At 38.6% G+C, this 17,295-nt stretch overlaps 2 protein-coding genes across 3 annotated transcripts; one reads left to right on the plus strand and one right to left on the minus strand.

Annotated features, from left to right (window-relative positions):
* Positions 1-215: 215 nt before the first annotated feature.
* On the minus strand, positions 216-10,567 carry LOC148427129 (acylamino-acid-releasing enzyme-like). 2 transcript variants are annotated; one of them, XM_088407395.1, is made up of 23 exons: positions 10,475-10,567; positions 9,892-10,021; positions 9,691-9,817; positions 9,526-9,613; positions 8,268-8,337; positions 8,043-8,134; positions 7,165-7,239; positions 6,929-7,066; positions 6,197-6,288; positions 6,036-6,076; positions 5,821-5,942; positions 5,565-5,625; positions 5,397-5,494; positions 5,260-5,311; positions 4,303-4,391; positions 4,086-4,224; positions 3,608-3,691; positions 3,203-3,283; positions 2,485-2,573; positions 1,367-1,557; positions 1,126-1,228; positions 676-782; positions 216-599 (listed from the first exon to the last, which is right to left on the minus strand). In XM_088407395.1, the coding sequence occupies exons 1-23, from the start codon at positions 10,484-10,486 to the stop codon at positions 494-496; spliced, it is 2,187 nt and encodes a 728-aa protein (XP_088263521.1). In that variant the 5' UTR covers positions 10,487-10,567; the 3' UTR covers positions 216-493. The 2 variants fall into 2 exon arrangements, with proteins under 2 accessions (XP_088263521.1, XP_088263519.1); XM_088407393.1 differs by lacking the exon at positions 10,475-10,567 and having other exon boundaries at positions 9,892-10,114.
* A 227-nt stretch (positions 10,568-10,794) lies between these two features.
* Positions 10,795-16,531, plus strand: capza1b (capping actin protein of muscle Z-line subunit alpha 1b). The gene is made up of 10 exons (XM_088407396.1): positions 10,795-11,035; positions 11,869-11,932; positions 12,888-12,939; positions 13,022-13,085; positions 13,181-13,387; positions 13,953-14,032; positions 14,168-14,246; positions 14,339-14,410; positions 14,521-14,583; positions 15,723-16,531. Exons 1-10 carry the CDS (start codon positions 10,997-10,999, stop codon positions 15,861-15,863), a joined length of 861 nt encoding a protein of 286 aa, XP_088263522.1. The 5' UTR covers positions 10,795-10,996; the 3' UTR covers positions 15,864-16,531.
* Positions 16,532-17,295: the final 764 nt, after the last annotated feature.

Here is a 17,295-nt window from a genome sequence, read left to right on the forward strand (position 1 = left end):
GAGATGATTAAACCTACACGGGCGTCATTACATTTGAAATTCATTTTCCATGCACACATAGTATGTTTGAGTTCACTTAACGTGGGCCAAGGACATCCAGTCCAATCTATGAAATTAGGAAGTAAACTACATATACAGTATCTTCTAAAAATTCTAAGTCAGTCTGGCATAATTACATTTTCATTGATCAAATTACAAATGTAAAAGACTTGTGCTGACATTTATAAATGCATTTTAATGGATTAACAGCAGCAATTCATTTTGTTTCAAACAGCCAAGTTTATTCAAGTTTTAGTAGAATTAGACATTTTAAAAATAGTCATACAGATTGTAGAAGATATTGTTATCACCATAGACACAGACAGAATCCAATTAATAAAAGGTATGTTTTGGTCTCAGACCATGAATTTGCTTTGGCTTCACAAGGTCCCAAGATCAAGAAAAAAAATCCTCATCTTTTGCACAAGCAAAGAAATCTTTTCTTCCAGCCTAATCACTCACACATGTGTTTGATGATCCATAGCGTGCTGTTCATGAAGCTATCGGACTCCGCATCCACATTGGACAGGGAGTGGTTGTTTCCAGGGTACATCAGCAAACTATACGGCAAATGTCAGAGCGTCAGCGAATAAACAACTCATACGACAGAGCCCGCAAGTCGGACAAAATGCTTACCGGACAGGCACTTTCTTTTCTTTCAAAGCTCTGTAATATTCGATTCCTTGTTTGTGGGGCACACGCTTGTCGTCTTCTCCGAGTACCAGCAAGACCGGTGTCTGCACCTGCGTTAATGCAACAACATGTTGACGGATGCTTTAACAGAAGTTATCTACCGCTGATACTGCATATCATTCGAAACCTCCTATGAGAGGCCGCCTATTCATTTGTGTCCACTCTAGTGGACGTCTGATTTTGATCTCTCTCTTTTGACTCATTGAAGCTATCCTACCAAGTCCTCATGTGCTCAAACAAGGACATCCTGGCCTTTCCAATCAGGTCTCATGTGTTTGAGTGCATTTTATTAACTTTCTTGCCGAGACAAAATTGACACACACATAAATAGGCTAGGTTCCAGGAGAAGAAATAATATAGACAATATAATGGACAAACCATTGGTGCTCTTACCTGTGCTGTAAGTTTGATTGGTGACTTGTTCAACATTTGTTCCCAAAGAGCTGGTTCATACAAACTGTCTGTACTGTATTCAGAGCCGGCCTCAATTACGCACCTGGAAAAATCAGAAACAATCAACAAAGTCAAAGATAGGAGGTTCTATTCCCGGAAAGTATGTATTTTTTATTAATCACTAAACGGTGAGCAACAACGCTTCAGTCCACGCAAACAAGACACACATGTCACACGATACCAGTCTGGGATGTCCGTGGTGCAAACCATAGAGGCCAAATTGACGACAGGATTGAGGGCCACACAGGCCTTGTAGTAGCCCGGATATTGGCCGATGAGATGACAGGCTAAGAATCCACCGTGGGAACCTCCTGAAACTGCCAGTTTCTGCCCATCAAACTCATCTCCTTTCAGAACGCTCTCAACAGCAAACTGATGGTGAAAAACATCAAAACAACATGCAACGCTATTGGTGTAGAACCTGAAACTGTTAAAAAAAAACAAAAAAAACGTTTTTTATGGTAAAATACAGACAACTTGGATGCCAGAAAAGTAGCGGTCGTTACGCTAACACATTTTGTACATTTGCAGTAACAAAAATGTTGATTTTACAAAGTCAACAGTATCAATACAATTTTTTACCATAAATGTAAAAAATGTGTTACCGTAATTTAACTGTATTTTTACGGCAACCAAGTTGCCGGTATTTTACTGCTGAAAATAGCAATTTTTTTATTTTATTTTTTTTTTTTTACAATGTGGTACACAACTGTCATTACACAAACAAAGAAAAGATTATTCACTCATTCAATCCCACAGACATAGTTTTAGATCTTTTTTTTTTTCAAGAGGGCAAGCATTGAATGACCCGTACAGTTTTAAAAGAAAAAAAAAAATCAAAGTGTAAGTAACCAATTACAATATATAAGGGGATTGAATGTCTGCCACCCCCCCTCCAAAAAAAAAAAAAAAAATGTCTTTGAGAATGCGTGAGTTAGGGTGGCGCTTTTCAACTATACCCTTTTTTGCAAAGTCCTCCCCCAAGGAAATAGAAGGCATTTGGCATCCCCCTTCACACTAGTGTCAGCCATTCTCTTGAAGCGGTTTTATGATCACAAATTAGGAATTAGGAATAGGAATACAAGAATAGCACGTAGTCATTAATTTCCAATTTTCTAATTTAAAGGATAATGCTATTTTAGAATATATATGTCTTTTACAAAAATGACCTGTCTTTGATTTTTAGCATTAATTTACTAAATCAAAATAACTAGTGCTATCAAGAGTTGAGTATCAGTTCTAATATCGAAGTGAAAAAAACGGTATCAAATATTCTGACATAACAGCATGTTATTTTACTTGCACATCTTTGACATCCTGTGCGCCAACATTGCCGGGCAATGAGACGATATTGTCAAGGCCAAATCCAAGTGATCCACGATAGTTCACTGAAAACAAGTAAGACAAAAACAAGTATGGATACGTAAATTGTCAATTTTAAATAATCAGGAAGTATACATAAATATTTCATGTAACCTCCACTAGTATCAACATGACATGCTGAATAATACTTACTGCGTTTGTGGAATATGAATTAAGAAGCCAAAACCATTTATTTTCCAAAAGGCTGCCATTTTGCCACTTGGCTGTCCAATTAACCCTTTCACTACAGATTTTTTTTTCCTCTGCAATAAATCAAACTTATGTCATATATTACTTGTTAATAAGTCTAGAATAATTGGAAAAATAGTTAAACAAATCCCACTCCCTTAGTTTAATTACAGGCCTTAGGACTTTTAGAATAATAATATAAACGTGTCAGAAAACGATCACGATACACCAATACATAAACTGTGTAATCTATAGTAAAACACATATATAGCACAAATTATCAATATATTTCCAGAGTACTAGTTCATTAATTCATGAGAAATTGTACAGTACAACCTACTTTGTTGACAGTTGGCCTAGCACTGGCTTGTTGTATATGCAAAAGTTGCCAGGGTTTGGCATTGGTTTTGGCACATATAAGGTGTAACATCCTAAGGTTTCTAAAGCCCTCAAGATTTGAGCTTACCTAACAATACAGCAAAGCCCAACCTGCATTGCACAGCAGGGGAAAGAAGCCAGTCTGCAACAGTCACAGAGTGTGGACCTCCTATGGCAATACATTATTTTAGTTTTCAACATTCATGTGTTAGTCATAGTACATCAATATTAAAAATTATTCATGTGCAACAGTGTGACTACCAGCACATTTAAAACTTTTGACTTGTCAACGGAAGTGAACGAGTCAACTTGTTCATTGCCAGCCCAGTAAAAAACGATCTACAATAGCTACAGCAGCCAATGGTAGTGACTGTTACAATATGTAAGGCGTAAGAATAATGCATGACTGAAGTCATGTTTACCATCTCCTATTTTTGTAGAACAATACACTAGGAGACAAATAAGACTAATTTAAGTGAGTATAAGCACCAACCGTGAGGCGACACAATAAGAGGCAGCTTGACACCGTCCTTCACCTCCTTTGGTTTAATCAGTAAAGCTTCAAAGTCAAGGCCAGCTGGAAAATAGAAAATGGCAAATACGCCTCATAAATAATTAAATACCAATAAGTTCAGACACCCACTAGATTTTCAAGTAAACAATCCACATATTTAACAATATTTTTGGTTTGATCAGTATCTCCCTTTGCAATACTTTTGATGGTACATTTGTTTTTATAATTGTGTTTTGAAAATATTGCCAAATACTAGTGCCTGCTTGGGTAAATGGTAAAGAGACTTTCATTTACATAGTGCTTTTCTACTTTTGGTATTCAAAGCACTTTGCACTAGCTAGTCATTTACCTGATGACACAGCATCCCATAGTCCCATAGTTTCATAGTCAGAATCCATTCAATATGTACATTTTGAAATACAACGTAATAAAACCAAGGATAGATTTGTACTCTTACGGTATTGGCTGTTGTCTTGCTCTGAGGGAGGGGTGAACGTCAAGATCTGCCAATCGATTTCCGATATTGTCTGAGAGTCCTCCAGTGTAATCCAGGCTACTTCTTCCTCAGAATCTCTGGTCGGAAGAAAACCCACTCTCTGGACATGAGAAAAGAAACAATGAATTCAAATCCTGCTGGGATATGCCATGCTTGACTAAAGACCTAAGATAGTTACCAGAATTGGAGGGCAGTTTGGAGAAGAGCAGCTTGCCACGATCAAATCTCGCTCTACAGTCAAAAGATTCCAGGCACCCATGCCAGACTCTACAGTACACAACACGGGAATACGTTTGACCACAAACATGAGTACTGGAATTGGAATGGGATCCTTAAAAGAAATTTGGGGACTGGTGGACATCCATCTAAACATGGCAATCTGATTAATATTGTGTTTGTGCAAAATCCTGTTTTTATCCATATCAGGAAGTGGCCTTTATGCTACTTGCAGGCACATGAAAATGACATCACAGATGCTCAGGTCTCAGGTGATGACCAATCACGGCTCACCTGTTTCCCAAGCTTAACCGTGATTGGTTGGAAGCCCTGAGAAACTATGATGACATATTCAATGAACAGCAAGTGACAAAATGGCCGGTCTCTGAGGTGGATTTTGTTGCTTTTTTCATAATTCCACAAACAGAGTATTAATCAGAATGCCATGTTTAGACTGGTGGGGCACCAGATAACATTATTCAAAAGAAAATTTGGGGATTAAAGTTTTAGTCCCTTGGGCACTACAGAACTTTTCCCTAAAATATTGCTCCTTCTGTAAAATATGCATAAATGTTGCATAGTAAATCATCAATGATTTGGTTCCATTGTGAAACACATTGGAAAATACATTTAAGAGGTTTTGGTAAACTTCTAGACAGTCAAAATTAGCCCTTGTGTCAATGTGTGCCTTCAAAACACATCAAACTGTAAGCACACCTCATCAATCTCACGGACAGTCAGTGAAACTTATAAATGCTCCATAATCTAGGTAAGAATTCATATTATCACCATGCCGAAATAAAGAAGTGAGACAGGACAAACGGCACATAAACCATAAAGATGTAGACACATTAAAAGATGAACCCATTCAGTCATGTTACTTAAAGGGGACAAGCATTTTCTTTACGTATTAGCTCACTTGAAGTCAAAGAGGTAACATTCCCAGTATTGATATCCACCATCAGGATCTCCTTTAACAGAGAAAGAGGACAACATTTAGACAAGGACAACGTGTGAGTGAAAAAAGTCTATTTAGAATGATGAAATGAGAAGGACCTTGCGGGTGCGCTGAGGAGAAGCAACAAGAATCCGCTGACTATCCGCCGACCAGCATTTAGGTGGCAACTGACTGCAATAGATGCCAGTGAAGCCATCTGCACAAACATTCAGAACACATTTTACGACCAAAAATGTGCAATAAAATGACCAACAAATGTTACTTACCTTCTCTTGGTCGCTTCAAAATGTCCACAACCACTGTGGTCTTCTTGGTATACCAGTCATACTAAAATGAATATTCAGACCAGGAAAAATAAATAATATAGTCCTTACAAAAAGTTTGAGCACTCCTGCTGTTGTTGAATATTGCCAATATTTGAGGTATTTCAACGCATGAAAACACATTCATTGATACTATTGAATGCTTCCAGTTAACCAAAAGAAGAAAAAAAAAAGTAGAAATCAATAATTCTCACTTTACCATGCACAACCGGCTACACTGCATGTGTGGTCCATAGAGAGTATTTTCTAGGTAGGTAATCCTGCACTGGTCTGGGCTCAGCCTGGGAGAGAATACTGCACTGTTTCCGGATGACAACTGCTCTGATAAGAACAAAATATTCAATAAAATGAGTAATCAATAAAAATAAATCATGGCTAAATTTGAGTAGTGGCTCTTAAGATAACTGCACTGACCACATTTCCCTTCAGTGAGATCCACGTAGTACAAAGATGACCTGAGTAAAAAAAAAAAAAAACAAGACATTAAAAAAAAAAAAAAAAGCAGAAATGTACCAAATGAGGATTTTCTTTTCAACATAGTAAATACGCACTAATAATAATGAAGATGAAATCACCTTCTGTTGGGACAGGACCTGAGTCCAAGTCTGAACGGTTCGTGACACCATCCAACAAACACCACGCCTGTGTCACCTGGAGACCAAAATGCCTGCACACACCAAGGGAAGCCTTGACTTTGAACAAGAAACTGCAACCAGTTTGTCACAACTGACCGAAATTTTGAAATCAAGTTATTCAAAAAGAGAAGGAGGTTCTGAAATGGGATTAAAGCACGTAATCCAATCCTACTTTAAATCTGGATCAAGGTTCAGTTTGTGTTGTCAAAGTGTTTTAGTATGATCTGGAAAACTTTGATGAAGAAAAAAAAATGTATCCTGATTCGGGTAGGGGTAAGATTTCAGGACAGATTTCAGGAAGACAATACAGCAAATCTTGTCAAGCAAATGTAAGACTTCTTCAATATAGCCACAGTGTATTTGTTTCTATACAATACCATCAAAGGTTTGTGAAACGCCCTCGGATTCAGTTTTATTTTCCTATTCCAAATCATTTTGATCCAGATTACATTTTTGAACAACGCACATTGGTGCTTTGTTTTCACTGGAGTAATGAAATTGAATAAACACAACCACGCAAAAAAATGGTTCAAACACAAATTGGAGTTGACATTAATGTACTGTCCTTGATATGGCATAATTTCTTAACGTACTGTTTAATTATTTGAACTGGTAACAAAGCTAAGCTAGTCTTATTAGTTTGTTGAAATTAAAGGTACATCATGCACCAACCTGTCCTGGTGAGATGTTCTCAGGCACTCCTTCCAGTACAGACACATTGTTCCCCTCAATGTCCACGACACAGAGTACCGGTGTGCTCTTATGAACCAGTGCCTCTCCCCAGTCCTCATAGTAGACAAACTGCTCTCCCTTCAGGTCAAACAAGGGGGAAAGAAAACTGGAATTAGCAACATAACACTGACAAGAACAATCAAACTGAATCAGAAACAGTGCTTTATTGGCTCTACTTTGACAGCTTCTTTTTCCTCTGATCTCAGAGGCTCGTCCTCATCCACCGCAGATGACAACGCTGAAGATTCTGCCTACAATCAGAAAGTCAGATAAAAAGTGCAATTGCGTGTGTGAATGGCATTGTTAGAAGAACTTGGTTCATAGCTCATGTGACGCGCCGCCCCAAAGGGCCAACTAAGCAGGTTCTAATGACGGCAGGGACTCCGGGGGACGCTAAAATGCGTAAAAGCGGTAAAGGAAAATCACATTGTAATGATATACCGATTTATAGATGTCCAATTCATTTTAAAATTGAAACGATAGTAGGTCGGTAGTCTAAAATGCAAAGTAATGCCCAATTATGGAAAAGTGAAGAAAAAGTCTCTATGACGACATTCCAGATCCCCCTCTCAATTACTTCCCTCTGCCGCCCTCGTTTGGCCGATTGGTGTATGACATACAGTACTTGATGGCGATGGTCAAGATTGACGTTTTTAGAGTTGAGATTCAAATGGGTTTCTAAGTCATTTGTAGAGATTGGCATTGCTCAGTATGGAGTCTACTCTATATCGTCTCAACGTATGATTTTATTTGCTGCTATCATTAACTTCCAACAGACGAACATGCTTACGTGCTATTATTAGTCTAATGACATTTCTCTTTTCATTGTATCTATCAGTTACTTAATCCTAGTTGGATTCTGAAGTAATTCAAATAGTCTACCGCATGTTAATTATACTGAACACCTGTCGTTTGGATTAGTATATTTATTATTACTACTACAAGGACAAATATACAAAACTTAAGTTACATGACCAGATGCAATTTGAAAGGAAGGAAAAGACTAGCTTTGCATTGAAGTTGCATCATGTTGGTTATGTACTTGCTAACACACCTGAAAGTAAGACTTTGCCTTGGGTCTCTTTTTTTCAGCCACATACAGGAGGTGTGTCTCAGACTGGGACCACACCAGGCAACCAAAAAGCTCTGCATACACAAAAGACACACTGAGGTTATTGCATGACTTAAAGTCCAAGTGAGAAATATTTTTCATCAGAAATTGGAAAGTCATTCGAGGTCTTAATATAATCTTAGTAATCGCATTCTTGGCGCAACTTACCATCTTCATAAACTTTCCCATGCTTCTTTAAGGCTGTGAGGTTGATGCTTTTCATGTTTTTATTCCAGATCTGGAGAATAAAGTCATTGCATTATAAGATAAATAGGATGTCAGCTTCAAAGACTACGGTAAATGAAAACAAAACACAGATGAAAAACATGTAAAACCGAACAAATAATAGCAATCTGCAAGAACCTGTAAAATACAATAAGTCTGGAGCTTTATCAAAAATTCAGCCATCACAAAAGGTAATGTTCATTTTGGACTGACACTGCCAGAGGAGTATGTATCTTTTAACTGGGCAACGGGAAAAATACAAACTTTGACAGGAGACCGCAGACGAGGGTCTAAAAAAAACATATTTTGAAAGCTTGTGTTGAAACTACACGTTACAGTTTTAGTACTGTATTATAAAATCAGTTTTATAATTTTTGTCTCAACATTCTGCACAGGTTTTATTTTTGAATGGATCAATTTAATATAAATTATAGAAGACTTAAATAAATGTTTGTTAGGTTTATTACTTTGAAAATAAATATTTTAAAATTGAGAAAAAAAAGATGTAATTTTTGGACCATATAACCCAGCCCAAGCACTAAATATTCTTGTGTTTACTAGGGATCACAAAGTACAGAAACAAGCATTAGCTGGGCCGATACCTGGCCTTATATTTCAAATATATTACAAAGTATTGTGCGGTCTCTTGGAGCAGTTTTACATTCACAAACTAGGAACGACAAATTAGAAGTACAGAAAATTGACATTTTATAAATACGCACACTTTTTAGAAATGTTTTGTTTTGTCGAACACTTATGCGTACTACACAACTGTATTCAGTGCTGTCTTCATTCTAGTCCAGTGGTTCTGGACTTTGTTGGAGGTCCTGGACCCTCCTAGTTTCATATGCACATTCACCAAACCTAAAAGAAGTTTTATCAAATTCAGACGCAGGTTGACTACTGAGCGCACAAAATTTCCAACAGCACCAATTAGCCAAGCAATGGGACGTGATCATCGGCAGCTAGTGATGGTCTTGCAGGGTGTCTCATCCCGAACTGACGCGGGGAGTTGGGTGCGTTTTGACCTCTGTGTCGAAGGTCTCGCCGAACTCTTTAGATCTACTCACCGAACCCTTAGGGTTCGATCTAGGTTAACAACTACTGCGCTAGTCCTTGAAAATCTAAGTGCTATAGTGATCCTTGGTTAAAAGTAAGAAAATAAGCGCCACTGCTCGAAAATATAAGCAAAACATCAAACCTCCAGAAACTGGCTCTCCTCTCCCTTTACTACGCTTTTTCTGATAACGGCCTTCGATTCGCCAGATGGGGAATCTTTACTTAGCAACCTGACATGGAGGCAGAACATGTATCTATTAGAGCTCATTCAAAATCACTTGGAAACAACTGCAAAATGCATACATACACTCCTTGGACCTCAGTACAGGTTCCTGATGGGGCTGAAAAGACCACAGACTTGTCATCATGGAACACAACGTACTGTTTGCAAAACTTGACATTCTCGTTCCTCTCCAGGTCCCGCTGGCTCCATTCTGCAGAAGGTATTCAAGATCGATGTTAGTGATCATGGTGGGATGAGAATTCCTCAACGTTCGCACAAACAAACCTGTGTAGATGTTGCTGTATTTGCCACCGTACTGAGAGGTGATGACGGGTCCCACGTCCGCCTTGCTGAGTGAGGGGAAGAGGCTGAGCTGTCTGTAGACTCTGGAGATTTCCTCTGGGTTGCTAATCACCTGACAACACGCAGCACAACCTCTCAAACTACGTGCAGTTGGCACCATTTGTCGCCAGGAGAACAATGCTCTGCGCATTTTCAAAACAAGGAACTAGCCAGCTGGCACGAATGGAACGTGCATCAGCAAAGCCTGACTTATGTCAACAAACCAAGCTATTTGCTTACCAACGACAGGCCAAGAAAAAAATAAAGTAGACTTAAAGGAAAAACACACAAAAATAGCTTTGTCTATCAAAAGTCTGAACAGGTTGTTTCAATTAGGAACTTCCTGTAGCAACTGTCAAAAGCGAAATCAAGCCTTGGGACTACTCGTGAGCTAGCTTGATTTGAACGATAAGAGTTGATGGGAATTTCTTAACAGAAAGCGCAACTGCAGCGCCGACGTCTATATATGATCTAGTGTGAGTTTTGTATAGTAAGGTCACTATTACAAGTAGGATGACTTAGATACCTGTGACTCCATGTCCGGACGTCGGCAGTCACTGTGCTTGAAGTACACACAAGCATATGAGTATAAACAATTTAGCTTCCTTTATATCTTTCACAATAAAAGTACATGGTGGTTAAAATTATATAAAAGAGGACCAAAATGAAATTCAATACAAAGACTGAAGCATCTAGACATGATGCAATACGTTTTTGAAATGTTTCACATTGAATTTGAATGTATTTATTTCTTATTATTAAGTATTTATATTATTCACAGCTCCTGTGTTTGTGCTTTGTTTTTAAGTTTTTTTCCCTCTTAGGAAGCAGTGGTAATAAAAGTCCCAGTGGGATAGCTGCTCTCGCGCTTCCAAACATGACTTTTTCCTTTCTTTTTTAAATGTTTTGTTTTGTTGCTTTGAGTGTTCTTCACAGTGAACGTGTTTTATTCTTTCTAGATCAAAGACGCCAAACATGTGTTTCTTGTACGTGTACTCACAAGGAGTTCCATCAGTCAAGCGAGTAGGTGGGGTCACAAGGAGCCAAGATGGCTGACTCCGAGGAACCGCTGTCAGACGATGAGAAGGTTTGAACTATATAAAGCTCTTTAATTAACACTATAATTTCGTTCATTTGCTAAAAAAGGTTTCCAACCCGGGAGAGCAAAAGTCTCGATTTTTTGACCCATGCGAGGACGAATATGACCATATTCCCCCTAGAAAGTGGTCCATTACCATTGAGCCAGTACTGCTGAGGGTATCGCGACCTAACGGATTTATTTCATGTCGATGATTGTGTCACGTATGCACTAATTATTGCATACAATGCATCTAAAATAAAAGCACCGTAACAAGTGAAAAACGTGTAATTTTCAGTTAGGTCATCTCGTCTGCTTTCAGCAGGATGCACGTCAGCCAATCGGAAGGTTTGCTTGGGTCAAAGGGGTACAGTTGCAGCTCAAATATCTGGTCGCCTCACATGACTTCCAAGTCCCCATTTGAGGTCGTTTGATTATGATGGAGCCAGGACACCCACTGGAATCAAAAAGTAAATATTCTAAAGCGCCAATAAGGAAGACCCATGCCTCCCAATTTGTGACTGCTTTGTTACGTTCTCATCAGTGTACCGTACGGGTGGTAGCCTAAATACACGAGCACGTTCATGGTATTGTTACTGCAAACAAAAAATCTCATTAGCAAGGTCTTAGTAATAACAGTTCTTAATTGATAAAACAACCTTTTTAAATAAGCATTTGCAAGGTCACAAAATCAGTTTTGTCCATATACATCCTTTTAAAATAACTTTTGGCCACAGTGTAGCTTCACTGGACGCGGAATGTCATAACATAAGCATGATTGATTGATTCATTTAGCTGTATTTAATGTTCTTCATACTGTACATCTATTTTTGGTCTCAAAGGTTCGCATTGCAGCCAACTTTGTGACTCGTGCCCCCCCAGGGGAGTTCAATGAGGTCTACAATGGTAAGAGGTCTCTTAATATAAAGTATTTGGATATATTTGAATACAACTATCTTGTATATGAATAACCTAATATGATACTGTCATTTATTTAAGCCATGTTTACACCAATGGTATCTACCCAGCTCTGCATTGCTCTAGGCTACTTTATGCCTCTGCTCACCTTGACGTCAGGTTAACAGTGACAGCAGCAAGCATGCATTGTACATAATAACAAAAGCAATTATGTGAAAGGATTTGTACCTGGTGCTTGGTTTTGGGGTTTTTTTTTTTTGGAATGTTGCATCAACCCGAAAAAAATATTCACTTTTTCACAAAAAGTCCATCACGCAGAAGCTTTTTAATTCTTTTCCCCTCTCCATCATCCGTCGTTAGTGGTAATCTGTCCGTCATGCACTTCTGTCTTCACTTTTCACTTTACCTCTGTACGATAATCCCGCTGATCAAGATTGCGTACAGTATGCATTTTGGTTCATGCAACCGTGCCCCAGAAAGGCAGCACAAAGATTGAGCTCCTTAAAAATGCTGGCTTTGTTGATGCTGTGAAAGACAAGTAATGAATTGAACCAAGGCAGTCCATTCACTTAACTGGACATAATTCTCTGCTTGTTAGCGGCGGTGCAAAGTGATTTTCCTCTTTATAGTCAATGGAAGCAAGCAAAAGAAATCTTAAAAAGTTCCTGTCACTCGTTATTCCATCAGCAAAACAAGCGTCCATCGACGCTGATGGACTTCACAACCCCTAAAGTTTCTTGACAAAATTTTGTATGCAACTCAATGACAACATGGGTACCTTCTGAGATGGATAAAGGAAAAGTTTTGAGTTGGCTTGTAATTTGTTAGCACATATGTTTAACTTTGTTGTATCCTAAGTGTTAGAAGGGTCCTCTTGGGATTTGGTCATCAACACTTCTGTTTTTTGTTTTGTTTTTTTTTGTCCATGTTTTTGTCTTTGCAGATGTGCGGCGGCTTCTTGACAACGATAACCTCCTCAGGGAGGGAGCATCATAGTAAGTACCATTTATTCATTCTAATGAAAAAATATGGATCTTGTTACATGATGAAACGTAACTGTGATTTCTTCTATCTCAGCTCCTTCGCCCAGTACAACATGGATCAGTTCACACCTGCCATATTGGATGGTTTTGAAGACCCAGTATGAGCCAAAATCATCTTCATTGCAGAAACATAGACTTACAGTTTGTTTTGGTTTTGTTTTTTTAACTGAACCTTCCTTGGCCTTACTCACAGGTCCTTATTACAGAGCATGGTGACCTGGGTCAGGGGCGCTTCCTGGACCCTCGCAACAACTTGTCTTTCCGCTTTGACCACCTTCGGAAAGAAGTGAGCGACGTGCTGCCATACGAAGGAGATGTGTCTCTGAAATCCTGGAGGGATTCCTGTGACAATGCCCTGAGTGCCTATGTCAAAGAGCACTACCCTACTGGAGTCTGCACGGTGAGTTGCGTACAAGTGCTGCAAAATAATTAAATATTAGGGATGAACCGATCCGATATTAATTTTAGTCTGATATCAACTAAGACAACGAATTATTTGATTACATCGGTCTATACTGTATCTACAATCATCGACATTAGCAAATCATGTACAAGCGGTCTTTTATTTTAATTTTTTGTTCTACCCTCTGTTGTTGCCACTATTTATTGACTACAAAAAAATAGATTCTGACCGTAAATAACTCAGAATTGTTTTTTGCACGTCAAAAATTATATATGAATAGACCAGTTCTCAGGATGATATTACTTCAACCAAACGAATCAAGATCTTAGTCTGGGTGTCTTTTAAATACCTCCCCCTGGTGGCCGAGGCGTGCACAACCAAATGATCAAAGCGAATGGGGCTGGAGTGGAGTGATGGTTTTTCTGTGCGGAAAGATCATTTGAAATATTAACGCTTTTTGAATGTGGTCTTGTAACAAAAGCGTAATTAAAAGCGCCACAGGAATAGTGTACAAACTACATCTGAAATGTCTTTTTTTTTGCATATTATTTCTGTGTCATAGGTGTATGGGAAGACTGTTGATGGCCAGCAAACGATCATAGCCTGCATTGAGGGACATCAGTTTCAACCCAAAAATTTTTGGTACCACACCCTCTATTATTAAACATTGTCTAATGGCTCAACCGATTCTGTAGTGCTGTGTCATCGTTTTTTTTTCTCGGTCAGTGAAATGCTCTTGTTACTAACTGTAATGATTGATTCTTGATTGCTGAACAGGAATGGGCGCTGTAGATCAGAGTGGAAACTTACTATTGGCCAGTCTGCCGCACATGTAGTGGGAGTGCTGAAAATTCAGGTGATTTCATTTCAGTGTACCTTTTTGATTCAATCATGAATTAGATAAAGGTGAATTAATAGAAAGATTTATCTTGCTTCTTATGTTTTCAGGTTCACTACTATGAAGATGGTAACGTGCAGCTAGTTAGTCATAAGGAGATCGAGCAATCAATCTCTGTGGCCGTAAGTGAAACCAATTAGCCCAGTACTTCACAATGATGCTATTTTGCTTTGTTAGCTGTGTTTTAAAATTAAAGATTGTAAATGGAATGGCTTCATTGTGTTTCAAACAGAGTGAATCTCAGACAGCGAAGGAGTTTGTTGACATTATTGAACTTGCTGAAAATGACTATCAGGTAAGTTTAACGAGACTCTTTAAAGTGGAAGTCAACCCAAATTTGCTTTGAAATAACATGTTCTGTGCACCTCCAGTAGTCTGAATAAGGGATTTTGATTCATTGTGATTTCTGAACATCAAAATCCACTTTTTTTTTTTTAAAATCCATCTCAGGTGGCAGCCATTTTATCACCGGCTGTCATCTGAAAATGTCTGCGTTTGTTTACTGCTCAGGTAGTGACAACCGCTCATCTGTTTTTTGAATGAGGTCATGTTGATGGCTGTGATGTCATTTTCAGACAACAGCAAAAGGCCAAATGGCTGCGCCCTCTGTGGGACTTTCTGCTTCATTTATATCCCACAAACACAACATTAACCTTTGTGCACACACTTTGCAAACTATACACATTGCATTTATTTTCCTAATTTAGTGAATACTTTTAAAGGCGTTATTTTAAGTAGTTTTTTCATTCAACCACTCAAATTGTCCAGTGGCATCAGTTCTGTCCATTCATGTGTAGGTTAAAAAAAAACCCTAACCCACAAAAAAATGAAAGATGGTATAGTCTGTCTTTGTAGCCTGTGAAGTGACGCTGACATTTTAAGACATAGTCATTAACTGGTCTCTACCGCCACCTAATGTTTTGAGGTGAAAAACAAGTTAACAAAGAATGTTCTGTTTGCTGCTATAGTTTGACCACAGCTCAACGGAAACGAAAAGATCGCTGGACAATCAATGTAATAAATCCTATTAAATGCATCTCAAAAATTGTAATTCTAATGGTTTTATATGGTACAAAATGTGGACAATGATTATTTTTGTACACAAAATCTCGCACATCCAGCTGCAATCACATAGAAATGTCAGAATCGCTGCATTTTGAAATTTTACATGTTACAATCATCTGCTGGAAATTTCAGCTCCCTAGCGTTTTTTTTTTCCCCATTGATTCTTTTATATCAGAAAAAAATCAAAAGAATTTCCGTTATTTGTAAAATAATGCCACAAAGGTTTATCAGAATGCAGTGTTTATTAGATTAGTCTGCCTGCATAGAACGTATTGCTGTCAGGAAAATTTCGGGGTTTAACTTCTCGCTTACGTATAAAAAGATTATGTGCGGTAGTAATAATGCATCTTCCTTCATTTGTGTCACCAGAGCGCAATCAGTGAGAACTACCAGGCCATGTCGGATACAACTTTCAAGGCTCTCCGTCGCCAGCTGCCCGTCACGCGAACCAAGATCGACTGGACTAAAATCCTAAGTTACAAAATCGGCAAGGAGATGCAGAACGTGTAGCGGAAAGTCAGGGAGTGGCCGGGTACATTCTGACTCTCCTGGTCCGACCTAATCATACCCATGGACTTATCAAAGCAAAACAAAATCAGATTGGGGCAAGGAATCGATAAAAACAACTCACAACCAGATGAACAAATTCCGTGTAATTTCATGCATGTTTGGGGGCGCATTGAAGATATTTAAACCAAATTTTGGGTTGACTTCCCCTTTAAGGGAACGTTTCAAAGTTGTCCATGTGTCAACTGAAATCCAACAAGGCGTGTGCGTCTCTAAGTTGCCGTGTGCTCTTGCGTGGGCTTGTTCTTTTCTGTTACGAAAGGAAAACATGAATCATCATTGGCCACAATCTCTTTCCTATGGTAAAGAACTCCATTCTCCCACCCACGGAGGCACATTTTTATTTTAGTACGCTGTTTTCTTTTGGACTCGTGGAATACTGTACTGCCATAAATGATGTGTTGGTCAATGCCAAGTGCACATCAATCAGCTTGTCATGCAAAGCACGACGTTAACTTCTGTAGCGCCACATCAAACTCTAACTGGATACTTCAAAGCAGACATTTTAGGACGCTATGTCAAACCTTCAGACTGTTACCAACTGTGTGCCAATCACTTTTGTGTTGCCTGTACTGCCCCGTTCTGTTGTATGAATAAAAGGACTGAAGAAATTGGTTTGAATGCTGTTTCTCGGGTTAGAATAGATTGACAGGTAAAAAGAGTGGAAAATGGGGAAAAAAAGCACAATTATTTGTTTCGATAATATGCCCATTCTAGAATGTTTCCTATATTTAGAAATGAGCTATTTTCAAAACTGGTGGTTTGTCCAGCCCCATATAAAAAGAAAAGGCATTATTTCAATGTATTTTAATGTGGGATTCCTTTATTCCTCCCTTCATTGATTGTGATTATTTAAATGAGTTTTTAATGTTATATTATCTACCTTTAGGTAGGTATGGTTTTATTTATTGTATGTATTGTATGACCTGCTGCCATCTGCTTTCAGTGAATTATCTTTTTAAATTTAACTGCTTGAGGGAGACATTCACAAACCTTGTGCTTCTCACAATCACACACTTTTTTTTCAATAAATACGCATACGCATAACTGGCAAACGTCAAAGAAGATACGAACAATAAACAATAATCACTGCCAGTGTGATTTCTCATAATGATAAAGGTTCATTGACGACTGCGCACCCCCATGTCATAACTCCAGGCCTCCACTAGGAGTCGTGCCCCCCCCGTTTTGAAAACCAAAGCTTTACCAAATTTCAGTCAGTTTCGGCACGGCCTCCTTAACCCTTTAGGATCATTTTGGATTCCAGGAAAGGCGCCATGCTCAGATGGTTATTCTAGGCCCATGGGCCACTTGTTCTTTCAAAGGATCACTCACATGATGATTTTTTTTTTTTCTCGCCAGACAATGAACAGCA

The sequence above is a fragment of the Hippichthys cyanospilos genome, chromosome 2, assembly GCF_059441005.1.
Source record: "Hippichthys cyanospilos isolate Australia breed blue-spotted pipefish chromosome 2, RoL_Hcya_1.0, whole genome shotgun sequence".
Taxonomy (NCBI): domain Eukaryota; kingdom Metazoa; phylum Chordata; class Actinopteri; order Syngnathiformes; family Syngnathidae; genus Hippichthys; species Hippichthys cyanospilos.